At 46.9% G+C, this 27,586-nt stretch overlaps 2 protein-coding genes across 2 annotated transcripts in view; one reads left to right on the top strand and one right to left on the bottom strand.

Moving 5' to 3' along the window:
• zranb3 (zinc finger, RAN-binding domain containing 3) overlaps nt 1-11,512 on the bottom strand; it is a 52,089-nt gene extending 40,577 nt beyond the window's left edge. Inside the window, 5 exon segments of the mRNA XM_089010868.1 lie at nt 2,476-2,707; nt 3,823-4,001; nt 4,183-4,201; nt 10,237-10,398; nt 11,353-11,512. Coding sequence (XP_088866994.1) covers nt 2,476-2,707; nt 3,823-4,001; nt 4,183-4,201; nt 10,237-10,385 — 579 coding nt within the window. The 5' untranslated portion in view covers nt 10,386-10,398; nt 11,353-11,512.
• Nucleotides 11,513-13,187: 1,675 nt separating this feature from the next.
• LOC148902608 (R3H domain-containing protein 1-like) overlaps nt 13,188-27,586 on the top strand; it is a 32,701-nt gene continuing 18,302 nt past the window's right edge. The window contains exons 1-5 of the mRNA XM_088994869.1: nt 13,188-15,956; nt 19,600-19,767; nt 21,882-22,076; nt 23,764-23,781; nt 24,581-24,670. Coding sequence (XP_088850995.1) covers nt 21,921-22,076; nt 23,764-23,781; nt 24,581-24,670 — 264 coding nt within the window. The 5' untranslated portion in view covers nt 13,188-15,956; nt 19,600-19,767; nt 21,882-21,920. The remainder of the gene's footprint in view (nt 15,957-19,599; nt 19,768-21,881; nt 22,077-23,763; nt 23,782-24,580; nt 24,671-27,586) is intronic.

The raw sequence follows: 27,586 nt of genomic DNA, 5'->3' as shown, positions 1-27,586 counted from the left end.
CCCATAAAACATCATTTTCAACTAAATAAGCCTTAAAACTACACAAAATAGACCTTATTTTGGGTATTTTTGTCATTAAAGAAATAAAATCTACCGTATATAATAAAGTTGTTTTATTCATATTTGTGATGGTCGTTGATGTAATTGCCTCTTGACGATATCCGAGTGAAGTTGCCGTGCTTTCTCAGCGATAATACCCTCACTCACACCGTCCCCTGGTAGCTGCTTTTCGTGAATACAAAATCAACAGAAGTTTTTCAACCTCTTCTATTGGCTGAGACCGTTGCTTAGACAACACAGAAACACCCGAAGCCACACGTAGCAATGGTCGACTTAGCGTACTGGTACTGGGACCCTCAGTCACACAAACGCACACCTTGTTCGTGCTTTTCGGTGATCTTTTTCTGCTCGACCGTAATCTTCTTTTGTGGTGGGGTCTTTTTCGGTCCCATAACAGCAAAAGTACTCCACTCGATAACAAACCGCGTCCACACTCAAAGATAGGGGGTGAGAAAAACTAGTCCGCATCTGCCGAAAACTAGTTGGTCAGCCAAGACTATATGCTCGCAAATTTAATGTTCGTAAGGCGAAAGGTTTGTGAGACTTAAAGCGTTGGTAGGCTGAGGTATCACTGTACACCGGGGTCCAGGTTACTGCGCATGCGCCCTAAGCGGTCTGCATTTCCACTCGTTAGCGTTTTATCATTTCAAATAATGTACGGCGTACAACAACTTTTATACGGGAATTGTCATCATTTACGAGCAGCTATGGGTCAAGGTTGACAGGTAGGAAACTCAAACTCGCGTCATTTTCTTTGAGCGAAGAAGAACTCCCGGAAATGCTCGGGAGTATTCCTTGCGAAACGACTGTCCAGGCCACGACACGACACGACACGACAATAATAAAAACGCTACCAACTCTTGAGTCTGGATTCCAGGAATGAGCCGTACCACGTGCATGCGCAATTCATCTCAAGGAGGTTAACAGTTAGCACTGTGCCAATCGCGTGTTCGCGTCTTCTGAATTAACGTTGAGGACAGTGTTTACTATTTTGACATTTTGATTGGAAACCGTCATTTTCGTGACTAAGGGGTAACCCGGAATGGGATCATGAAAAGTCTAGTTTTTACGGCAAAAGCCGAGTAGTTGGCAGGGATGCAGTACCTTGAATAGCGACTGGAATGGATAAACCAATGACAATTGCCAAAACAGATGAAAAGTCGAACATTATCTTCACAAAATCCATGGCGCCATATTGGACCGAATAGAATCTGGCTGCAATCTTGCACCTCAATATAAGCCATGCCAATAATATCATAAATCACGGCGGAGAAAGAATGACTGCGTTGGCCGGTGAACAGCCCCTTCTTATTGTGTCTAAATTCAATGGCTTTGTTCTTATGACTTGTTTGACTGCTATATTGCGGGGCATTCATCTCTCCATATTGGGCTTTGCAAATGAAGTCTTTGCTCCAAAGGAAACCAGCAGCCGAAATGCCAAAATGAATTCACGTGTGCTATTTTGTGGTACTTTGCCAAGGCTCGCTCGCTCGCTCGCTCGCTCAAATGACGATTCCTGTTCAAGTCCAACATCATCATTTTTCTTCAGCACATTTCCCAAACGCGGAGTCCAACTCATTCACTGCCATTCGACAATTTATTCGCAAATTGAAACGTGGGACTCGGAGCGCCATTCCCCAATTTGTTCCGGCTTTGTTTTTTCATGCTCGCGTGCCGATAAAGCGCTGTCCGTGGCCTCTGCCAATGTTTTTTCTTTTCCATTTTCTCCACGTTAGCGCTTTGTTCTAGCTTCAGCTCTTGTTAAAACGCTATATCTATGTATTGCACAGTATTTTGGAGTGCTGCCCTCATTTCAAGCTCAGATAACTCCAGACCCATATCGTTTAGGAATTAACTCTTTTTTTCCTGATGAAAGAAGAGAGTCTAAGGATTTCTTACGCCGCATTGAATGTTTATATACTCCCAAAACTCATAATTCCTTGGGTCCTGGAATTCAAGCGACAATTGAATTGGATTGGATTTGCTTTGATTAGTCTCACAGTGGAGAAATTGACATGACAAAAACCCTGGCACTGGAGTGGACACATTTTTGCACACGTCTTGCAGTGAATGTCTGAGAAATCTGCCGTTGTTTGCAGAATTTCTTCACAGTGGGACTGAGCGGAAATCTGCCAGATGATGTGCAAATATGCGTGCGTCCACTCCAGTGCCAGGGTTATTGTCATTGTCACTCAAATTGCCGCACCCGCAGAATATGTAGTTTTAGGACGACATAAACATTCAATGCGGTGTAAGGAACCTGAGACTCTCTTCTTTCATCAGAAAAAAAGAGTTAATTCCTAAGTCATATGGGTCTGGAGTTAGATGAGCTTGAAATGGGGGCGGCTGCACAAAAATGATTGAAATATATATATATATATGTGTGTGTGTGTGTGCGTGTTGTATTTGTGTTACCTCCTCCGGGCGCCCCAGCGCAGGTGTGCCAGTGAGGAGGATGGCTCGTTTGGCACTCTGAATGAGAGGCACCAGAAGTTTAGTTCGCGCCGCATTCCTGGATTTCAGGTAGTGCGATTCATCCACCACAACCACCGAGAACCTCTGTCTGCTCAGGGCGTCCAAGAGGGGGCGCGCGTCAGTAGTGAGGAGCCCGTAGCCCAGAACGCTCACCTTGCTGCCGCTAATACCCCTGCAGGGATGTGGAAAAAGAGACACGTTGTCGGGCTACCTCCATCATTGAGCAAAAGGTCGCGACTGACATGTCTTCATACAAAAACAAATCCTTCCATCCTCACCGAGCCTACGTATGCTAAGCTAGCGTAGACTTGATGAGGATGTAAGTCAACACCAATTCTGTGCTGATAAAATCCGTCTGTAATTAGTATGAGTGACAAAAACAAAACGCTGTCAAGTGTGTCATAGGTTGTCGAAATTTGTGCCGTCGCCTCCCCTGCTCTCAAAATCAACAAATCTATGTGGCCGTCCGTCACCTGAAACTGCTTTCGTGCCAACCTATTCCAGGGCAAAAACAAGCCGCGAGGTCTGTGAAAGCTCTGAGTCGTACAGGAGTGGTCCATCGATGAAAAGTGGAGGTGACACCAGGGCGAATGGGGATATCAGGGATAGCAGTTACCTTATTTCAAAGTTTCATGTTATATGCTTCGTGAACATGACTCGAACATGACTCGATCGAGCGCACAATGAAAGCACGGACAACCTGGGCTCAATCTGCATCGAACATCATCTAAAAGAGCGCCGGACTTGAAACCTAACCAAGAAAACAAGGTTTTACTCATGTTAAATTTGCATATACTGTTGATTTGACCAATCGGATTTCGAGGCGGCAACCCGAGGCCTGCCGGAAGGCGCTGGAAACGTCAGACTTTTCACAAATTACGATTGGCTCATCACTAGCCAACCATACGATCACTCGCCGCTAGTCATAAGAGCATACCGGTCGGAGCTAGCGAACTGTATTGGTAGCCTGCTGCGTAAGCAAATATATTTAATCGTGGTGGCCGAAGGAGGAGAAGAAATGGATTCGCTTGCATACATCTGTATTGGTAACGCCATAAAAACTTTCCAGGCAGACCTCAGTCATAAAGGTTGGTCAGTTACTTTCTGGCTAACGGTGCCCTCTAGTGGACATGTAGTAAATCGCGCCGCCCTAACCCTGACCCTCGATTGATTCCGACGTGGCACCGCTGAAGGCCTAGCGGCGATAGCGAAGGCCCGCCACCGTCGCCAGCGGATCCAACCGCGCCACGAGGGCTCGCGCTTTTGGGAAGGCTTAGGTTGACCTACGTGGTGTCGCTCTTGTTCTGCACCAGGTTGATGTCACCGGGTTGCAGCTCGGGGATCCAGCGCTCCAGCTCCTCGATCCAAGGGTATTTGAGGGACGAGGGCGCCACCACCAGGAGGGGCCACTCCTTCCTGAAAGCGTAAGCCGCCGCGATGGCCTGCGCCGTCTTGCCGAGACCCATCTGGGCCCGCGGTGAAAGGGGAAAGAAAAACAAGTGAAACGGCTGGGCTGATATGTAAAAAGCTCCAAGAATGATCCTTCTGTCACAAAGCATTGGGCGAGCGGCGGTGCAGCGCTAAGGCCACGCATTCATTCGGAAGGTTGGAAAATAGATTTCCGCGGCCGGCTTTGCGGGCGCTTACCTCATCGGCAATCATGCATCTGGGAAAAAAAAGCAACAGAAACACCCCGATAAGGACAAGTGAAAGACTTGAAATGTTATTGTTTTACAACGATACCTCGGTTTACGAAGCCCTTGGCTGACGAACCTTTCGGTTTACCAACGTTACATTTATGAACACGTGAACTCTTTTTCGGGATACGCACGGAGCGCCACAATGAGTGATGTGTCGTTCGCGAACAAGCCCGTTCTCCTAACGAGAAAATGGCATTATCCTCTATTCCCTGACCCCAGTCTTCGGTTAAAGCCACGTGATTCGTCAAGAACGCAGCAGGGAGGGAAAAATATGTTTTATGGGGACCTGGGAACGGATTATTCTCATTTTAATGGTTTCCTATGGGAAATTGTTTTTTGGGATACACATTTTTCACCTTACGCACTCTGTCTGGGAACCAATTAAGTTCGTAAGCCAAGGCATCACTGTAAAACGTGCAGATAAACGTTTGAGCTATTGCATGAAGCTGTGCAAATGTGTGGATTGTCAGTAAAAAAAAGTCTTGTATTTGTATTGTATATCTATATCTATATCTATATAGCTAGCTAGATATTCATTTTTTTCCATTGAATTTTCTTCCGACGATGACAAAATAGCGGATGGTGAATATTTTTGGTCGGACCACCATTGGACTCGATTGCAGTGGAAAAACTGATCCCGTGACTGTAAAGCGACCTCGAGAGTTTTGAAAGGCGCTTAGAAATCAAATGGATTATTATTACTATGATTACATGTCAAGCTTAACTCATCAACTAGGCAAGTGTCATTGTTTTTCTAGCGCAAGAAGTAAACTTGAACGAAGTCAAACAATGAAACCATTTCAGCCCATTCTGTAAAGCAAGCAGATCATTTCTGCCCATGTGGCTTTGCTGTTTTGCTTTTTTTTTTTTTTTTTGGGGTGGGGGGAAGTGAAATGAGCCTTTCTATTCATGAGCGACTCGCACGGCTATTCTGTCAGAGCAACAGAAGAGCTGAGTTGCTCACACGTGCTCTCTCTCTCTCTCTCTCATTATTCTCGTCTCCTTTGTGGCTCTCTCCGCCCGCCCCATTTCTCTCTTTCAGCCGCAGAACGTGATTAATGCGCACCTCGCCGCCGCGGCTTTTTCTAATTGCCTACGCGGCGGCCAGCTCGGTCGGCAGCGCATTGTCCGCATCGACCTGTAACGGAGTTGTGCGCTTAGATTATTAAATTATGAAGGAAGTGACGCAACGGCGCACAGTGTGGCACTATGTCCCGCCCATAGTTTCCAGAACAATCTCGAGGAGATTCAGGTTAATCACAAGACGAAACCCATGCGACTTCACCCATCCCTTCTGCCATACTGTGTTGCAGTGTTGCAGAAATAAAAGAAATAAAAAGACACATCCACGAGTCTCGTCTTCATTAATACGGCAGCATCGTGAGGATGAAGACAGTCACTGTTGTGACACCCGTCACATTGGTGCCGTGACCCGGATCACAAGTGACTCTCCACTTCGGACCGGGACCGCGATGCTGCACAAGGAAGACGCTGTGCAGTCCCATCACTCGGTGGACGGTGTGTCGACCCCCGTTTTGGAAATACATGTAGAGTGTTAATTGTCTGCCTGCTGTTTTGCAATTAGTGTGTTTTTTTCATGTACGTGTTTTTGTGTCTTAAGTCTAAGAATGAGCTCCTTAGAAGTAACAAGTAGCACACCGATGAATGAGTGTGTTGGTAGAGGTAGAGGCTTCCCAACCGTGTAACAGTTGTGTAGTGTAATCCAGAGTGGTGTAGGTTGTACAGAGGGGAATGGGCAGGTTCAAGCTGAGGCCACTTATGTTAGTGGGGACAGAGTTCCTTCCCAGACCCAGTGCAGTGCATCTACGACGAGCGCACAGACAACTGATACACCAGCAACAGATACCTTTCTCCAGTCTGTCACAGTTATGTAGTGCTATGCAGGGTGATGTAGTTTGTACAGAGGGGAATGGGCAGGTGCGAGCTGAGGCCACTTATGTTAGTGGGGACAGAGTTCCTTCCCAGACCCAGTACAGTGCATCTCCGACGAGCACACAGACCCTGACACACCGGCGACAGATCCCTTACTCCAGTCACCTGACGTAGTTGGTCAGATGAGTGACATAATTAGACAGCATTTTTGTACATCCTTGCCTGATAACCTTGTCTATTGTGCCTGTTGGTCTTTCTGTTGTCTTCCGTGTGTATGTTGCCTCACTTCTGCATAATTTAAGGGGGGTGTATGTAACGGAGTTGTGCGCTTAGATTATTAAATTATGAAGGAAGTGACGCAACGGCGCACAGTGTGGCACTATGTCCCGCCCATAGTTTCCAGAACAATCTCGAGGAGATTCAGGTTAATCACAAGACGAAACCCATGCGACTTCACCCATCCCTTCTGCCATACTGTGTTGCAGTGTTGCAGAAATAAAAGAAATAAAAAGACACATCCACGAGTCTCGTCTTCATTAATACGGCAGCATCGTGAGGATGAAGACAGTCACTGTTGTGACACCCGTCACAGACCAACGAGTGCCAATAGATTGAAACGAACAGACGTATTTCGGTACGGCCGCGCGCGTTCGGCGCTTTGGGAGGGCGCGCGTCCGCGGCAGGTGTTTGCCATTTCTCAACACATTCATCATCCTCCTTGAAATAACCCCAGTGTCGTCTTGACGCTTTGAGAGCTCAAGAAGGCTGCGGCGCGTTTTGCCCGGCGACGTCAGCATCTTTCTTTCGCGCGTTATCTCGGCGAGCCACAAAGCTGAAAATGTCAGCAAATGGCCGAGCGGCCTCGCGGCCTCGCTCGCCTCCCTGAGCCTTTCCTTTTGCAAGCGTTTGATGGCTTCGACGCGTTCGCGGCGAGGTGTTGCGTCACCCAATCTTTCAGCTGTGGGAAGGTTGCAAATGTGTGGAGCAGCCGCTAAGTGAAAAGCAGCCCAGTGCAAAAACGGTTGAATGAAAGGGCGGGCGCCAAGGTTGGACTTTGTGCACACACACACACACACACACACACACACACACACACACACACACACACACACACACACACACACGCACGCACGCACACACATACACACACACACACACACACACACACGCACACACACACACACGCGCACACACACATACACACACACACACGCACACACACACACACACACACACACATATACACACACACACACACATTAACTCGTTCACTGCCGGAAAAATGTGTCCGTTACAGTGCCAGTGTTTTGGGCATTGTCACTCAACTTCCAGGAGCCGCACAACATTGCCTTTTAGGACTACATGTCAGACTCAGAAAGCCTGCAATAGAACCCGATAGGATAGAAGTTCTCATATTTCAAAGTTCCGTGCTTAGAAGGCCCACAACGGAAACGCGGAAATACACGTACATAACATAGACAAAATGGCGATGTCCATTTTCAATACCCGAATAAATATGTGGATGGCAGGCGGCGAATGAGTTAAGGTGTTCAGGGTGTAATATTGTTGCGTGCTGGGAATGAAGTGGAGATGAAGAAAGAAATTGAGAAAGGCTTCGTTGCCTCGAGCAACAAAGAACTTGACCTCATATACAAATACACCAAATCGCATTTCAATAAAGCTCGTCGCGTCTGCTCATTTTGGAAGCTACGACCCAGTGAAAATTGCTTTCCTTTCCTGCGCAGAGAAGACTGACGAATTGCAATTACCAAGCGAGGACTGTCAGGGCAATTTGGACTTTGGCTAAAATAGCAAGACGTGTTACTTTTCAGGCATACTTCAAAGCCCCCCCCCCCCCCACCCAAAACAACAACAACAACTGCTCGGCTTTAGAAGTCAATTGACAAACAAACCTTTCACCGTGCGTGTGTGTGTAAGTGCTTTGTGACTAGATTCATACGTAGTATTATAATGATGAGTTTCATTCTAATCTTCTTCGCCGTCCTGCCAAATCTACGATGTGAACTCATTCACTGCCGTTCGGGAATTTCTTTGGGAGTTGAAAATATGACGTAGATACCCGAATTGAAGCGATACACGAGTAGAACGTAGTCTTCTTGATTCTTGAGACCACGCCAGCGGACGTCCCGAGCATCAACGGCCATAAAACAACAAAACGTAGACATTTTAAGCGGTTGTCCTTTCCATGAACTGACAGATTTGTAAGCTCTTCCTGTGAAGGACTTGACCAAGTGGTAAATGAGTCCGAGGCCAGATCTCCTACATGAAGATGACAGTTTCACAGGCTGTGTCTGTTCACCTCAGATTGACCCCAGATTTCCTGCGCTTCCATTGCGGGCCTTCTAAGCGTGTCTTCTTCTTCTACCGGAAACAAATTCCTTGTGTGTTCTACATACTTGGCAATAAAGATGATTCTGATTCTGATTCTTTTCCTTTGGGCTTTTCCCCTCAGGGGTCGCCACAGCGAATCAATGTCCTCCATCTAAGCATGTAACTTTGAAATACGAGAACTTCTTTTCTGTCTATTCTCTATCAATGACTTAAAGACATTACAGGTATGTGTATACGTATTTTCAAAGCTGAAATAGTTGTCTTAAAAAACCTTCAGCTGCTCAAAGTGAGGAACGATGATAATATACACTTTGTGCTCTTTTGTCATTTGCCTCAACTGAAGGTTTGCTTCATTCACTCAAACAATGTATTGTTGTTGTTTTGCACCCGAGTACAAATACGGCGGGAGGAAATCACGTACAAGGAAAACAAAGTCATGGACTGTAACAAGCACAGAGCTGCGAAGGAACAATAATGGCTGTTGATCGAGCGGCTCCTGCGTGCGCCCTCATTGGATACAAGCACGCGCCGTGTGATATTTTGTACAGCGCGCATGCGCGCGCACACGGCAAAAGGCGAGCACGCGTGACAACACTGTCAGTATCTTAATGCGAGTGACAAGGTGTTTTTGCTGGATGCACTTTGACCTCAAATGGACATGTTTTCCCTCACTAGCCACACTCAAGTGCTGAGCGAGTGCACTCAAATTAGAGGCCGGCTCACTTTGAAAACAACTCGTGTCGCCACATTTCATACGCTTCCATCATTTCCCCAAAATATGGCCAATCTAAATACGACGTAAGAATGGCCGCGACGGTCCTCCCACGCCGCATCAGCACATGAATAGCGGCAACAACAACAACAATTTGTGAAAAGACCTGATTGTGAGATTCCGCATCAAAACCTGCCCACGAATCCTCCCACCTTCTAAGACCACTCACATCAACGATGTTCAGTGTCTTGCACGCGCTAATGAAAGCCTGACATCTTACTTTTAGAAGAAAAAAAAAATACATACATATTAGGTGTTCAATTACCTGCCACGTTTCAGCGTATACTTTGTCAGAGTGTCCCAGATGTTGTTGGGACGCGCCTTTTTCAGCTGGTGTTACTATGTCAGGTAATTGAACACCTAAAATACACTGTCTAAACGAAAAGAATCTGTTTTAAATTAGATATCAAGTCGACAGGATGAACTTAATACAACTAGAAATTACTGTCTGCAACAAACAAAAAGAAAAAACCCTTCCGCTTGTCTTGCAGAAGGAACAGCAGCCCGAGTCGTTGCTGTCACACTGATGCCATTTGACAGCGTTGTTCACATCATGCAGCAAAAATCAATGGACTTGTGAGCCCTCGGTGGGCATACGCGGCACCTGTCCGTGTTCCTGAATCAATTTGGCCATCGCGTCACAGCAAAGCTCCTCAGATGGGCTGCCCTAATGTTGACCTCCATGAGAACAAGAGCGTGCATCAACCGGATGGCTTAGGATTCGGCCAAATCTTGCAGCCAATACTTGACAGAAACTTTCTTTGGACTGGAAAAGATATCTTGAAATCAATGCTACCTTGCTAGCCATCTACCTAGCTACCGTCCTACCTACGTACCGCTCTACCTATCTGGCTATCTAGCTCGCTAGCTAGTGGTCATAACTGTGCACGTGACGGTAGTCCAATAAGATATCTTGCCTCGGCTTGTATTTTCCGCAAATAACTGAAGTGAAATGATCCGGTGACTGCGGGGTTCACTGCTTACCTTCCATTCTTGGATAGGGCAAATTGCACTCCTTCCCGTTGGAAAGGCATCAAGCGCCGCAGGAGCTTCTGAGGGAGGCCTGACATCTGCTGTGACCATCTTGCGTCACAGTGAGAGGGCTGCGCGGGGTCACTCGCATCCACAGACATGATGTCCTCACCACTAGTTCAGATCCGAATTCAAGATGTCAACAAAATTGCTCCGTCGAGATTCGCAGCCACTCGTCATTACAATATAGAAGACGTCGCCCCGAAAGAAAGCACAGAAAAGCACATTCCATTTACTTCTTTGGGGGTGACGGATGCCAAATAATTGCTTTCTCATTCATTTATTGGCCTTATAGCTGGCTGGCTGGCTGGCTGGAATTCTCCTTCCTCGAATAAACCTCAAAATGTCTCATTGGTTTAGCCAGTTCATCAAAGACATCAAGTCATTTTAACATTTTATATTTGCCAATAATTTGCAAATCGCCACACTAGTAGACTGACCAAGACCATAGATTTGTGGGAAAAAAATAGGACATTGATCAAAGTCCGCTTTCTTGTCAAATATGCTAATATGCGTGACGTACAGCACAGATGAAGAACGACTTGAACAAACTGCAGTGCGGTGAAGCATCCAATAATGGACACTTGCGTTGAAAAGGGGAATCTGACAAGCCAAATGCACTCAAGGCACGACGCGGGGTTGATCGCATCCGTTCAACATGGTAAAAATGCCCGTCATTCGTACGCCGGCTACGAAAGGAGAACGTAACAAACTGAAAAGCGCTTGGGAAAAGGCAGACTACAAGACAACGTGTATGTCGGCAAAATACGGAGGGGCACTCGGTTTACGCCCCCGACCACCCTCCAGTTAGCTTGGCAAGTCAGTCAACTTTTGCTCACATGCGATTCACGGTAGCCTCACGCAGCAAACACGCCTGATGAGCAAACAATAACACCGGCGATTAATGCCACGCATTTAAATGACTTATGAGCCCAGGTGGTTGTTATATCGGAACGCGCTAACACCGGAAGGCAACGAGCCGTCGTTTATTTTCAACGCCCTCACATCGAGAGTTGAAGTGCTCAGGAAAGCGAGGCGTGGGAGCGTCTTTTTGGCTGCGCGCGTTACCTGACGTCGTTCCGCGGTGCTTATTTGGTGAACGTGCACAAGCGGACCACCGGCGCGTCCAAACGCTAAGGCGCGTCGACGGCTGCGTAGCGGTTGCGAAACAAAGTGGTAAGGCACCCTCACGCTAGTCGGAAGCTAGCCGGTTAGCTTCATGGGAGCAAAGGCGTGTCGCTAACAGGCGTGTAGCTAACAGATGCGAAAGGCAGTCTCGCGAGTGTGCGACACTTCCCGGCCGGCGTTAGCTCCGCTATGCTACATACAAATCGACGTCGCTTTTCATATTGTGTTTTTTTACTGTAGAGAACACTTATAGAATTATGCATGTAAAGCAAAGACGTTAACCGCTGGCGCGTACTGTATGGCATTAAGCAAGGCGCACTTGTTTCGCCACGCTGAAATCGATAACTTCGGCCTGTTCGTCGCACAACAACAATTGCATTCGCGAATAAGTATGAGCATTCGTAAACATCTGCATTTCTCAATCTTTTCGCTGTTTGCTAACTGGTTGTGAAATGTTGCTACACGCGAGAGGTGTTTACACGAGCGAATAACATTTTAACATGCAATATTGCACGGTCAATATACGGGAATCGTTTAATCACTCGTCGCAAGATGCAATTCTTCAAGTCACAAACTGCAATGTTTTTCCTAGCTTGCATGTTATCTCCCCTTTATTAACAAAGTGACGCGTGCGGGAAATGTCTAATGTTGTGTGGCGAACCCTCCGTGTTGTTGTGGTTGTCATTTACCATAATGTCAAAGAACATGTCGCGCTTGTCCAATCCGTGGTGCCGTCATTTGGATACACAAGACCAGGCAATTATTGCCTCACGGTCAAAAAATGTACACCGATTCCAGTTACGGCGTGGACAGATTGAGCAGACTGATACGGTGGCGTCATTTTCAGGAAGCAAGCAGCACTGCCTGCGACGACTCGATTGATTGTTTGATTGTCACGCGGGAAATTCAAAACAAAACCAAACCAAGAGTTATTTGTGCATTCATGATTTTCTGTGTTTGTTGTTTCTTCCGTCATCCAAGCGAGAAAGTGGTCCTGTACAGTATGATAGATACAGCGACGCCTCGCTTTATGGACGCTTTAGTTGACGAACTTTTCGCCTTACGAACATTACATTCATGAGAATATAATCTTGGCATATGAACTAGTTTTCGGGAAGCACACGGAGCGCCGCACCGGCTGGCGAACTACTTTTCGGCGGAAGAACGCCAAACCACAGGGTCGGACTAGTTTTCCACAGCCACTTTTTTGAGTGCACTCAGTGCAGATGTGGTTTGTTATCGAGTGGATACTTTTGCTATTATGGGACCGAAAAAGACCCCATCGCAGGCTAGTGTTCAGTCAAAGAGGACACAAAACAAAATGATGGTCGAGCAGAAGAAGGAGATCATCGAGAAACAACAACGAGGTGTGCGTTTGTGTGACTTGGCGTCCCAGGTCCGGTATGCTAAGTCCACCATTGCTACGTGTGGCTATGGGTGTTTCTGTGTTGTCTCAGGCAATGCTGCCTTTGCAACAGCTCCCGTGTTTTGTTTTTCTACTTCTTTTTTTCCTTTCCTCTTCCTGGGTTGAGTTAAAGCTGGCGCGAATGGCTGCCGCTGCTCACCTGCGCAAAAAAAAATCCCACGACTGTAGTGTCCTTGAGAGTTTTGAATGGTGCTTAGAAATTAAATGTATTGTTATTAATAGAAGAGGTTGAGAAACTTCTGTTGATTTGGATTAACGAAAAGCAGCTAGCAGGGGACATTATCAGTGAGGGTATTATCACCGAGAAAGCACAGCAACTTCACTCGGATATCATCAAGTGGCAACTACATCGACCATCACAAAGGTCAATAAAACGACTTTATTATATAGTACAGTTTATTTCTTTAATTACAATCCAATAGCACATTTATTATGGATAAAATAAGGTAGTAGTTTTAAGGCTTATTTAGTAGAAAATGATATTTTTTGAGGACCTGGAACTGGATTATTCTCATTGGGAAATTATTGTTTGGAAGACACACAAACAAACACTGTCTGGGAACCAATGAATTTTGTAAAGTGAGGTATCACTGTATTTGAAATCTTGTATGGCAATGGCCAAATTGGGCTTTACTAGACACGCATTTGGAGGTGAGGTTGGAGAGATTGTGTCTTTCTGTCAAAAAGATGTGGCTCGCAGACTAAATAATTCATCAGCATCCGGGGGGGAAATCTTGCCTTCCTGTATTACTTGGTCCAGCAGGCTCTTCAATAATTCACCTGTCAATCTATAAATTGTTACCGTTTCATCAGTGACCTTTTCATACAATCGTACGTACATTTGTCGGAGGAAGGATTGCTTGTCAACACCTGATGCTAGTTGCTAAGTGACAGCAGCCCGGCGTCTTTGCTGGGAGAAATGTTCCAAAACGATGGCGGAATGGCAGTCTCGACGTTGGCTGTTGTGACTTTGCCCGCGGAGGATGGAAAGTGCTTCGTGAGGACGTTTTTACGGGGAAAGATCGGCGGATTTCCGAAAAAAAATCTGTTTGATTGGCCTTTGAGGCGAGAACGGGTTCCAATTTGATAGATTCAAATTTGCAATGAAACAAGCCTCATGCTAACGTTAGCATCAATATACTACTGGCAGCAGAATGCAAGCTAATGAGCAGTGTGCAGGCTAGCTAGCAGTAACCCTGCGTATGTACCCGGCAGGTTGACTTTTAATTCCATAGTTTGGCTGGATTTTTACCAATCGCGAGGAACAGAAAACCATTCGTATTCATGCTGAGTATTATGACAAAGTTATTTTAAATAATACCTTCTGAGAGTTGACAGAAGATGTTTTCATGAAATTAACACTCGTCGGCATGCCATGACCTCTCATTATCGTCCAATGAAATGCTCCAAAGTGATTACCGGCACTTTTGATGCGATAGAGGAGGTCAGTGGTCTGGTCTTATTATCTACAGGCAGAAAATTGTTTCCAGCAGACCCATTAAAGGACAACCGACACCATTTTTTTTTGTTTCCTAACTGACATCAGAAAAGCGTTTGAGCGCATCTAAAATAGCCAAAACACGCGGGCTGAGAGTTTTAGTCAAATGCAAAAGTGACTGAATCAAAATGACGGAAAGTGTCCCAAAAGTGCCACAAAAGGACCTCGGAACTGGGGAGATTCAGAAAGTCCCGCCCCCTTGTTGGTGACATCACGCCAGGATACTCCTTCACAAACTGCCTCGCCCCAGAATCAAGACAATGGCTTCAGAGAGTTCAGATTGGGAGAAGATGCTTTGTCGTTACTCATCCAGTTATGAATATGATTCAAATAGTTGTGAAGAGGAAAGCATACATGTTTGCCATCGATTTAAAGAAGTCCTTCCGTATCAATTGGAGCCGTCTGAACTCCAATGTAGCGGCCAGAAAATGCACAAGATGGCGCACAAGCTCCGTTGGAAATGGGCTGATTGGTGTCAACTGACACCTTCTTTATGCGTGTTATTGCCATTGGCTGGCACATGCAACGATTCACCATGGCGTTATTGACGTCGTTTTCCTCCTAATTTTGCCATCAAGACGGTGTTTTCAGAGCAAACAAAGTACCCCAAATGCATGGTGTGTCTGTCGCTTTCTCAGTCAGGGGCGTTCCTGACGTGATGTCACTTCCGGCATCGTCATCAACTCGAAAACAGGACTTTCTGAATATTCAGCGGCGGTCTGGAAAGGTCAAATGTGGCTTTAATATGCGCTGGAGGCAGTCTTTGTCTTTGGCGCTGAGTGGAAGTCATTTGACAAATGACGGACGCAAGTTGTCCGGACGTGTCGGTTGTCCTTTAATCTTGTCGATCGATGGCTTTCTCGGAGAAGGTCGTGTTTTGGGCCTGCGCCGGTATTTGACGTTTCTGCGCGTCAAGTGGGATTAGCCTTGCCCCCGCGGACTGGCGCGAGAAGCAGGGTGGCGGCTAGAATGGGACGCTTGCCCAGTGAACAGCTCGGCCTCTCAGCGAGCCGCCGCCTCCCCATCGACTCTCCACCTGCTGTCGAAGCGGCTAGCGAGCCGCCGTCATTTCGTTGCTGCTTTCCTCCTCGCCAACCTCCTTCTCCTCAATGCGGCTCGAACTCGCTGTTTCTCGCTGTGCGTGCGTGCGTGCGTTTGTGTGCGTCTCCGCACCGCCTTCCTCCCTCCTTCCGTCGACTCCGTGTCCCCGCATGGCCTTTTCCTCCGTTCTGCTCATGAAGAGCGCCATTTCGGCGCAGACTTTGGTTGATCCGGCCCTCCGTAGCGCCGCTGCGACTGGCTGTTTGGGCGGTGACATCACACGCTGGCCAGCTGTTGATTTGGCGCCGTTTCCGAGGCTGGCTGGCTTGCGCAGCCTCCCCCGTCCTCCCCCGCCCTCCCCTCAGCCTCTTCTTTTTAGAGCCCCTTTCTCTCCCCCGCGTCGCACGCTCACTCTTTGGCGCGAGTGCGCGGGAGGCAGCCGCCTGCCGGAAGCGCGAGCTGGGAGGCCGAGCCAGTCTCCGGCAAATAGCGCCCGTCCGTCCGTCCGTCCGTCCATCCGTCCGCCTCCTCTACGCAATGGAAGCCAAAGAGCTGACTTGCATTTGGGATGGAGGGCAGGTAGGTCCTGCACCTTCCTTCTTCTTCTTCATCTTCTCTTTGCTTTTTTGTTTGTTTGTTTTTTCCTCGTCAATTTAGTCTGTTGGCCCAAATGCGCAAGATTGGACTTCTTCACTTTGATATTCAGCTTTGATGAAAACAAGAAAGGCGACGTGTGCGTGCGTCTATTGGTTTTGTCTGCTTGAAGTCAGCGGGCGGCTCTGCCGTTTCCCACTCGGCCTTGTCAAAGAAAGATTATGCGTCTCCGCCGGAGTTTTTAGCCACGCTTGGCTTCTTTCGCCGTAGGCCGATTAGCCAAGAGGTTTTCCGGCCTAGGCGCAAATGGACTTTTGATGACGACGACTTTGTTTTAACTTTCATCCTCATGTGAAGACCTGGCGTGGCGCTTTTCTTTCCATTAGATTGCGTCTCCTTTAATTAGCTCCATTGAAGTTGTCCCTCCGGGACTGCTAATGGATTACCTCCGTGCTCCGCTGCAAATGTAATTTATTAATGCCGGCGCCTCGACCGCAGCGTCCCGTCCTCGCATCACCATATGAAACACGTGGAAGCGGCGCATGGCATGCAATTAGCGCTCATTTGATCCTTTTTTTCCCCCCCGTTAATTGCAAAAGCGCGCGTTTGGTGGCCGTTCCTTAAGATGACGGGGAGGCTCGGTGAAGGGAAGCGGGGGATGAAAGTGCTCTCGTTTCATTGGCTTGACGCTAATGGCTTTCGCCCCCCCCCCCATCAATTCTTTCCTGGCTTTGCAATTAGAAGGAAATGGCGAGGAAATGGAAGATTAGTTACCCGGTTGAGCGAAACAGAAAAAAAGAATCCATGTTGTGGCGGTGCCGTGAGTCTATAGCCGCATTAGTATCCTAATTAGCTGTTTATTGAGTGTTTTATTTTATTAGCCAGGTTGTGCGTGCCGGCGGGCTGAATGGAAAGTGGCTAATGGCCTGCCGTGGGCAAATTGCTTAATTGCACCGCTTCAAAATGTGCTTAATGGGCAATTCATTTTTTTCTTATCGGCTCTTTTGTGAGATTTTTTTGTTTGTTTAACAACCAAAAAAATGAAAGCGGATGTGACGTTTTAAGCCACGGAGCTTTTTGTGTCGCCGCATTTTGGAAGTTGTTTGCTGATGTTTCCACACCGTTCTTTTTATATCAAAAAAAAAAACAAAACAATAGCTAGCTCATCATTTAGGCCCTCAGTCATCCATTATTTGAGTCCTCGTGGCCGCCTCGCCCACATTTGAGCTGCAGGCGGCGTTGAACTCTTCAAGGATGGAATTGAGGGCTCCTTTTTTCGACACTCGAGCTGGTTTTAAGCCCTGCCCCAGCGCAGAAAGAACACAGTGAAGGGAATGATCGCTCCTAACCAAAAAAAAAAGAATGTGACATCGGCTACCAAGCCAGCTCCCTCCCTCCCGTCCGTCCGTCCGTCCGTCCATGCGTGTCGTCACTTGCAACATCTTCGGGCGCCTGATGGAAATGTCTGGCGTCGGCTGCTGTGAGAGATGCTGATTACATCGGCTGCCCTCGTGACATTATTCTGTTGCCACTTTGATCATCCATTTTCTTGAGGGGGGAAAAACAATCTTGCAAAAATGAGCCAAATATCAATGTATTTATTTCTCCGTCTATTTTGATTTGATTGGCATTTGACAGAAATGGGCTTTGAAGCGCTTTTGTTTTGTCATTTGTCTCTTATTGATCAGATTTGCCTCCGACAAATGCGTCCGTCCCGTCCCGTCCCGTGAGGTTGCTATCGGGGCAATTGGATGCGTTTTGCGAAAAGGCGAGGCGATACTGAACGACGCCGCAGGGAGCCCTTTTTAGGCTCGCTGGGCTCTATTGTGATTGTAATGGCGGACAACCACTCCCTGTCAGTGGCCAAAAATGGATGAATTTAACCAATGAGATGCAATTTCAAAGCTGCCGCATAGCCATTACCCGTATTATCGTTTGCTTCTACCTCTGCCTGGTTGCTTTAGAAAATAACACAAACGTCTCCATTTGAGGTTGCGAAGGTTTCTGCCGTGTCCGCTCTCCTCTAATAGCCACAGCCTGCTTGAGCTGCATTCATGTCATGTACCTCGTGTGTGTGTGTGTATCGTGTCTAATTTTCAGCAAACAGCAATTGTTTTGAATAACAAAAAGCTGTGTTTTATGTTCCAAAAGGGGTCTTGACATCGTCTTTATGTTTATCACCGTTTATTTATGATCATTGAAATAGGGAAGGGGAAAAAAAACCATCCAGATTCATATGCCTAAAGCTCTGCAACTTTTACTTTGAATGAAAAATGACTTGCAAAATTCACATCATCTCAATGTGTAACGGCAACAGCAAAAATTTACATGAAACGACACAAAATCGTAAAACTAAATAACAAATGACAGAGAAGATTTGACTGTGTGTCCTCACTATCGTGCAATGGCTTTCTTTTCATTCTCTCTATTCCCTTCATTTATGCAAAAATGCCCCCCCCCCCAGTCCTTTTTAACGAGAAAACTCACCCGGGCCCCTTTTTGTCACATTTCCTTGCCGCCTTTGCTGTTTCCACCTTCTCTTCTGCAGTCATTTTTGCTCTCGCACACTATACAAAATCAAAAGATCGCTACGACTAATCATACAGAAGCAAAATCGGAATGACAATTAACAAAGTGTTGATACGTGAATAATAGTGGTTTGAAATGTTCCCACTTGACTGGTAAAGCGTAAAGTACAGTAAAGTCTTGTTCTATCGATATTCTCGGGAGTGGGAAAAAATCTAACCGGACTATGGATATATCCGATCCTGCGGCATGTACATTTTCTCCTTGCGTTCATAGAAATAGTATCGTAATAAGCAGTACTATCGATATAACCAGACTTGACTGTATATCATCCTTAGCTGCCACCCGCTTTTTGTCTCGCTGTGCGGCTGGCGTCATGTGAAGGCAGATTTATTCCAGTTAGCAGGAATTCCACTTGACATTTTGGGGCTCTGCAATCGGGGAAGCTGAAACAAAAGAGCACGTTATGAGCGGCAGACGGTCCTTTGGCGCCGGCCTTGGCGTTGCGCCACACCCATGATGGAGATTAGACCGAGTGAAAGATGCGCTCGGAAATGTCCAGCATCTGGTCATCTCATTTTCCGATGGGCCTGATTTGTAAATAGAATGAGTGCGACCGCTTAACATTGGGTTGGATTGGATTGGATTTATTAGTCTCGCAGTGGAGAAATGTACATTTCACAGCACATGGGCGTTCACGTGACGTGACTCCGAAAGGCTCATCGGGGGTCTCGGCCGGGGAGGCTTTTTCGGCACCGTTGTCATTTGCTTTGCCTTGTGTTCTTTTGCTCATCTTTTCTCAGTCGCTTCCACCCTCGCTCCAAAGGAATCTTTCCCAGACATCGCAGGCATTTTGATCAGCGCGTGTTAGCGAACGGCAAAGGCTTCTCGGCGCAGAAACGCTCTTTACTGCCTTCTTTCTGAATATCTAATGCTGCTGTTGCCATCTCTGCGCGCATTCATTATTTATGGCTGGCAGGCACGAATGGGACCCCCAAAATACACATTTGAGCACAGTTGAAATCTGCCGACTCTTCTGTCACTGCCAAAATGACCTGTCGAGCACCATTAGGCTAACCTCCGCCATTTCTCCCCGTGGCAGGTCAGCAGGGGTCACGAGGGCACCGAGGCCCCCGGTTGCCACGCGCCCCGGCTGAAGCGGGCATGGACGAGAAGTCTCGGGCAGGAGCGGTAGGCCTCGTTGACTTCCCCGGCCACGTACGCCATCTTTTGCAAACACCTCCCCGCCGGCTGGCTACGCACCGCCACAGTATGTCTCGTTTTCCGTCTTCATGTCACCTCATTTGTCGGGGAAAAAATAAGTCAGATGTGACGCCGAACGTGTACATTTCAGATCCGGTCATACCGCAGCTTACGGACGCTTTAGCTCGCAAACTTGTCACCTCCCGAACATTAAATTGGCGAGCATATAGCCTTGGCTGACCAAGTAGTTTTGGGCGGACGGACCGGACCGCGTGGTGCCACGGCGGCTGGCGGATTAACACGAAACCACGAGGTCGAACGGCGTCGCGGTGGATGGTGGGCTTAGTTTTCCACACCCCCTTTGAGTGCAGATGGGGAGTACTTTTGCGATGATGGGACTGAAAAAGAGCGCGCCGCAGGCTAGTGTTAGTTGAAAATTATGGTCGAAATGAAGGAGGAGATCATTGAAAAACTTCACTTGGATCGAAATCATCGAAAGATAACCTGGAAGTTAACTTTATTGGAAAACTACTTTATTATACTGTACAGTTTATTTCTTGAATTACAATACAATAGCACATTTATTATGCACAAAATGTGTGTGTGTGTGTGTGTGTGTAGTTTTAAGGCTTATTTATTAGAAAAGTATGTTTTATGGGGACCTGGGAACGGAGTATTCTCATTTTCATGGTTTCCTATGGGAAATTAATTCTTGGGATACACACTTTTCACCTTCTACACACTTTCTGGGAACCAATGAAGGTATCACTGTAATTAAAATTCTTTGAAACACGCTGGTGAGAAATATTTGAATTGTGTGGATGTGTGTGTACATTGGCTTCTAAATGGGCGCTTGTCACGAAATGAGCAATCTTCTATGCCGTCATTTGTCTCGCTCGCCTTTATTGTGGCTTGAGTTTTTTCCTCTCTCGCCGACTGTGCGAACCAAGGCCAATAAAAACATAGCTTGCCATTGAGCAGAGTGCATCATTTGTACAATAGCGGACGGAGCCGTCATTCTCTTCCAGCGCAAACGCTCATTTTTCTTTCCAGCCTGCCGTACGACACAACGGATTTGCCTCCAATCGGATTTGCGAATGTTTCCTTCATGAAAAACGAAGGATGCTGTAATTGTAATGGTCCATAAAGCAAAGAGGGCGCATTGCATTTGTTCTCACTGTCGGGAAGCAAGGCGTCAATCCCCAAAAATGTCTGACATTTCCATCCCAAGGCCAAAAAATGTGTGGTGGAACGAATGCTGCCGAGAGGCACAGAATACTGATTTAGTGGCTCTTGGAAAAATATCCGTCCAGTAATGCAAATCTTTGAACGGGGCAACTCGGGACATTTCAGCCATCAAAATGTCAGTGGAAGACACCAAATATTCAAAGGAATGCGCAAGACTCTGGAGAATGAAGCTGTTTTCCATCAGACTGTCAAAAGAATGTCAAGCAGCAGCAGCAGCGAGCAATGCTTTTGTCCAACATCTGACAGGTCATTGAAATTCAGCTCCAAACTGCGCTAGCCAGCTGTGTTTTTGTGCGCCTCTCAGCCCAGCATATTTGCTCTGCAGAACAACACTGTGCTAGCTACAAGTCAATAACTTTGACGTGGAAGAATTGACTGTTAGTTTGTCACGCTTTTAGCATAAACAGTCAGTACTTTGCTACGCCGCCGTCCCACAAGGAAATAACTGCGCTCACGCGGCACCTTCTACTCCCGAGCCATTTTGAAGAATCTAATCTAATTGGTGCTCTTCCCATGCCGTTTTTATTTGAACACAAGCAGGACACTAATCTGTATGACAATCAACAATTTCACACACAAAGACACACGGCGATCCCTGGGATCTTTTGCAAGCACTCATCTAGTTTGGGGTTCGCCTCCCCGAGTCCTCCGAACAAAACAAGCACAGCTGTCACCTTTACCTTCCAGGGTTGAATGAATGAATATATATATATATATATATATATATATATATATATATATATATATATATATATATATAGCGCACTGTGGGCTTTATATAAAATGGAGAAAACACAATACTCCTCCTTTTTTATTTATTAGAATTTGATGAATTGTTCAGCCCTTTTGTTTGATATGAATGAATCGCCTCCGAACGCTGAATGAAGAAAGCGGCTTTGGCTTTGCATCGTTTTCTTCGTTGATTTCTTTCAGGTGGGCTCTCTTTGCCAACGTTGCCACTAAGACTTTGTCATGACAATGTCTTCTGATCAAGTCCACTCTGAAACAAGAAAGGTGGCCACGCCTACCGCTGCTGAGGCAGTCCCAAAAGATCACGGCAGCCACTCTGAAGTTTGGCATGAAGGCGGCAAAGAAAACTCCGGCAGCATTAGAACGGTGGAAGCAGAGGTAAGTGAGTTGTTGTCTTCCATTAACAGCGCTTCTTCTGCATTCTCTTGATGTCGAACTCATTCACTGCCATTCAGCAAATTATTCGGGTTTTGTTTTTGTCTCGCTTGGGTGCCGATAAAGCACTGGCCATGGCCTCTGGCAATGTCTTTTCCACAAGGAGGCAGCATTTCCCTTTGTTCCACATTCAGCTCTTGTTCAAGCACTATAGAAACCAATCTGTATGTATTGCATTGTGTTTTGGACAGCCACCCTCTTGTACAAAAGGCAAAAGCTGCCCCCTGATGGAAGGGAAAAAACATTGGCAGAGGTCTGACCGGCGCTTTCTCGGCACCACCCTCCGTCACATAAAAATCCAGACCTCTCATGTGTCTGAAGCACAGTACGCGGCCAATCGCAAGCGAGCTCGGATGGAAGAAGACACGCAATACAAAATGTAACTTACAGCACCTCCGTGCAAACATTTTTCCACAAAATGTTCTTATTGACCGTTTTTCGTAAATCGAATGTTCGTAAGTACGGGAGCGTCTGTATAGCGCTTTTAACAACAGCTGAAGCTGGAACAAAGTACTAACACGGAAGAAAGGGAAATCCTTGTGGAAAACCAAAAAAAACATTGCCAGAGGCCATGGCCAGCGCTTTATCTGCGCCTTTGCATGGAAAAAATGTTTGTACGTACCGTTATTTGTAAGTCGAATGTTCGTAAGTTGGGGAGCGTCTGTATTGAATGATCATCTTGGAAAGAAATGCTGACATCTTTTGCCATGTACTTGTGTACTCACTCCTACCCCATGTTGGGAAACATATTTGGACACTATCATTCATGTATGCGGAAGTGTTTTGTGGCGCCAACAGTGCTTATGAAATGTGCACCAAATCATCATTAGGGATACCCCGATCGCCCCTCCTATACAAGCCATCATTATTGAGGGAGCGAAAGGTTTTGAAGCAGTATTCGCTGTGCCATTTTGTTCATCATCAAAGCCAAACAAACCAAAAACAAAATGTCAATGGTCATGAAGAGGGGAGGGGAGGGGAGGCAGGGAGGTGGAGAGAGAAGGAAGGAAGGAAGCACTGTGTGACTTTGCCACCATCTGCCTCCAGCTCTGCAGCTTCATCCTCGGCTGGTGGTCGCCCTACTTTTGCCGACTTCAGCCCTTTCCTTCCTTCTCATTTGCATTCGTTGATGTCCTGCTGCCGGCATCGTTCCTTCCCCCAGGGGCGGCCCCACGCCGCCGCTCAATTAGCTGCTCGCGGGCGCCTCTCAGCCTCAGCCTCGCAGCCCAGACCTCCCTTTCCATATTACCTGATAGAGAAAGGTCACAATCAGCGTCCCATTTCAATTTCTGTGCAACTTTAAGCCCTCGAGCTCAGTGAGAAAGATGGCGGGTGGTGGGGAGGTTGGTTGTCCTCTTGATTGTTAGAGGACGGACGAAAAGCACAGATTCATGTTGGGATTAGCAGGCAGAGTACACTGTCCTGGTCCAATGTCTCCCGCTAGGTCACCTCCTACTTTCCCTCACCTTGTCCCACTCAGTGAATGAGTTGAAATGTCATTTTAAAGGGGAACGTCTTCTCTATTCCCAAAGTTTTGTCGTGTTTTGTTTGTGTGTTTTTTTTTAAATATGGACAATTTTTACTGACTACTACTTTCCTCCCTCCAACCAAACACCTCCCTGAAATGCAGCCTGTCAAGTACATGAAGGTATGGAGCACTTCCCTGGCATGTTTTGGTCTTTAAATCATGTGAATTGTTTGCTTGGAATGCATTTGAAGCTGCGCGCGCCTGCGTCGACTGTCAGGAATATCGTCCAATGGCAGATGACTTGTTTGCAAATTGTGTGGAGACGCCACAATACTGTGTGTCCCTCCAGGGACGCTTCAAGGACACCCGACACCATTTTTTTGTTTCCGAACTGACATCGGAAAAACGTTTGAGAGCATCTAAAATAGCCAAAACACGCAGGCTGATATTTTTAGTCCGATGCAAAACACCAATCAAAATGTCTTCAAGTGTCCCAAAACTACTTCAAAATGACCCCGGAAATGGCGAGTTTCAGATGGTCCCGCCCCCTTGTTTGTGTCGTCACACCAGGACATCTTTGCCTTGCTCTACAGTCAAAACGATGGCTTCAAATTCGGAGAAGATGCTTTCTCGTACCTCATCCAGTTATGACTATGTTCTGAAGAGGAAAGCATACATGTTTGTAGCACCCAGAAAATGCACAAGATGGCGCCCAAGCTCGGCGTCGGTTGTCCTTTCATAGAAGCATCAGTACGTCGGGGTTGATGGCTTCAGTTTGGATGTCATTGCCATGTCCATTTTGACGGCAAAAACGTCAGTCAGTTGAAGCGCTGACTGCAAAAAAAAACCTTTCTGTCAGCAGAGAAAAAGAGCCGTTGTGCGGGTGTCAATGGCTGCGATGTATTTGTATTTGTGGTTAGAAGTGTCTGCTCCTGCCCTGCCTGAACCCCCGTACCCCATCTTCTCGCCCCTTTGACAGCATAAGAGCAGGCCAAAGCTTGTTCGGAGCCCGGCCGTATGTGACGAGTCCTTCCCTTGCCCAATTGTTGAGCCTTCGGCTGCACCTCAGGTAAAAAGCTCCCCCGAGCTCATCTCATCTCGTCCCTCTTTGACTCCATTAGTCATCCCATCGCACGTGACCCGAAACTTTGCGCCCCAGAGTCACGCATTTTCCAGTTTGTCTGGAAGCGCTGACCGGCTGCGCCGGGTGTGTTCTTCATTTCCCCTGATTAAAATTGAGATGGAGGACCTCCAGCGGACTGTTAGCAGCCTTCCCCGTGACTGTAAAGTGACCTTGAGAGTTTTGAAAGGTGCTTAAAAATGAAACGTATTATTGTTATTCTGTGACGGAAAAGCTGTCCAGTCCAGCCTTTTTAAAGAATGACATCATCCAAATCCAAAACGTGAATTTGTCAATGGAAGCATTTGACTGCGTCCGTGCAGTCAAATCTCCAGATGAAAGTTAAACTCCATGAAATGTCGCTCCGCAGCGCTAATGCTCCACGTATTGATGTGGTGTGTCGGGCGTCCGATGTGGCCAGTCAGCAGCGCGGCCCATCACCGGAGGGCAGGCAATGTTATTCCCAGCGCGCTCTCTCATTGCCTGCCTCCCACCACGTCTTGTATTGCTGCCATCAATCATGTGGAGGAAATTGCAATTTCCGCACATCACCTGGCGAGCGAGCGAGCTAGCGAGCGCTATGTCGTGCCCTAATTGAATCCCCCTGATATTTCCCCCGCCGCATTTATTGGCTGGAGGTGCCTCTGAGCAGCTCTGTTTTTGGCCAGCTCCCCATGGAGAGAGAGTGCTGCTGCTGCTGCTGCTCCAATCGGGAATCAAGACAAATCTTAGGAAGGCGGAGGCCATGACGTCATGTTGGACGCACTGCTTTTACATTGAAATGATTTTATCAGACAAACTCCTGAAACATTAAAAATAATCAGTCAGCAGTCAAATGTCTTCCACTGACATTTGTCCTGTAATTAACACTGCCGTTTTCTTCAAACTTGCATCGATGAAAAGCTGTCGTCAGCCGTCGTCATCTGGACTTCTTTCAAGGTGTCGGACGTTTCGCTTCTCATCCAAGAGGCTACGTCAGCAAACCAAAGTCTTACTGGTAGTTTTGGCCCGATATAAATATATATATATATATATCCCTAGTGTCCAGACGTGGCGGTGCCGGACTCTGCTATGATTGGTCCCTGCTCTCAGATTGGGGGGAGCAGAAGACCACTCCCTGGGGCTACACTGATTACTTCTATCGTCCGGCTTGAGTATGGGGTCTACGACTGGCCTGATTGCCCCATATGATATCACCTCGTCAGCATAACTCAGCCTATGTTGCCTCAGAAGTCTGTTGTACAAACGATCCAAATGGAACCTCACCCCACCATGGCGATTTAGTGTTCACGGTGTCCGAGCTAACATCTCTGAGACTCCCTCACCGTCAAACCGTAATTGTTAGCAAAAGGCTGTATGCATCCGTAGACTGTCCGAGTGTAGAAAAAGAAAACAGGACATATGGCTGTGTGTCAATTCAAATTGGAGCCTGCTCGTCAAAGGCCTTTGAATGCACGCTCTGCTTTTAGTTTTAGACTGACGGAATGTTCGTTACACATTCAGAAGGCCCTCGTTGTCCTGCTGTTTTCTTCCTCCAAGGAAATAAATGGCTGTCAAAAAAACAAATGAGGCAATCCACAACAGCTGCACATCAACCAGGCGCCTTCCGTGTCATACAAGCTGAAGTAGCAGCCGCCACTGCTTGTCGTTTTCCTTTGACTTGCTGTCACTCATGCGACACTCAAAAGAGTCTTCACTCTCTGAGGATTCCACTTGGGCAATTTGTCTCGTTAATTAGCTGATTACGTTTGATAAATATTGATAGCAACTCAGTTTGAAGCACTGGAGGCAACGTTTCACCTCGTTTATCATCCCTTTGAAGGGATCGACTACTTCACACTTTGGATTGTGGATTTCATGGCGAGGCCTTCACTAGTGCTATGTCTAAATCAATCCAGCCTGAAAAAAGGGTGGTGCGATTTACTACAAGTCCACTAGAGGGTGCCATTAGCCAGGAAATAACCGACCGACCTTTCTTAACTCATTCACTGCCAGAATTGTGCAAAAATGTGTTCACTCCAGTGCCAGGGTTTTTGTCATTTTCACTCAAATTGCAGGACCCACAGAATATTGGGACTATAAAAACATTCAATACGGGTAAGAAACCTTTTTTTTCACCAGACAAAAAGAGTTAATTACTAAATTACATGTGTCTGGAGTCATATGAGCATGAAGTGAGGGCGGCGGTCCAAAGTACAACGCAATACATTCATATTGCTTGATAGAGCACTTTAACAACAGCTTAAGCTGGAACAAAGCGCTAACATGGAAAAAATGGAAACGCTGCCCCCTTGCGGAAGGGAAAAAACATTGCCAGAGGCCATGGCCGGCGACTAGTGAGTCGCCAATCATGTGACTAGCCGTTCACAGTTTGCAAAAACGGATGTTTCCAGCGCCTTCCAGCATGCCTTGGGTTGCCAATCCGAAATCGGATTGCTTAACGCAACGGTTTCATTTCCACTTATTTGATGCTCCGGGGCCTGCAGAACTGATTGAGAAGGCCCTCCAGGGAGATTTCTGACCCTGGTAACAAATGATGTCTGAAACGTGATTGGTTAAACGCTTCAATACGAAAACACGCGTCTGTAAGAATTCATGGACAAAATATCATTGACATCAGTCCGTGACTCAGACATTTTTAGGCCAGCAGAGAAGGCTTTGCTGGTCCGCCACTGGTTTATTGGCTGCCCTTGCAACCCCTCCCCCTCTTGTCACTCCGACTTCAAAAGCAAATGTTTGCGATGCGAGCCCTGTCTGTCATTTAGAATTGCCTGTAAAGCAAAACAGATTGTGCCGTCACTTCTCTTCCTCTACGAGTCTGTCGCAAAGAAGTGCAGCGCTTCCGCGAACCGAGGCTGCCTTTTA

The sequence above is a fragment of the Hippocampus bargibanti genome, linkage group LG01 (genome assembly GCF_051943395.1).
Source record: "Hippocampus bargibanti isolate YZ-2025 linkage group LG01, ASM5194339v1, whole genome shotgun sequence".
Lineage (NCBI taxonomy): Eukaryota > Metazoa > Chordata > Actinopteri > Syngnathiformes > Syngnathidae > Hippocampus > Hippocampus bargibanti.
The sequence above is the reverse complement of the archived record's forward strand: the minus strand, read 5'-3'. Positions and strand labels throughout refer to the sequence as shown.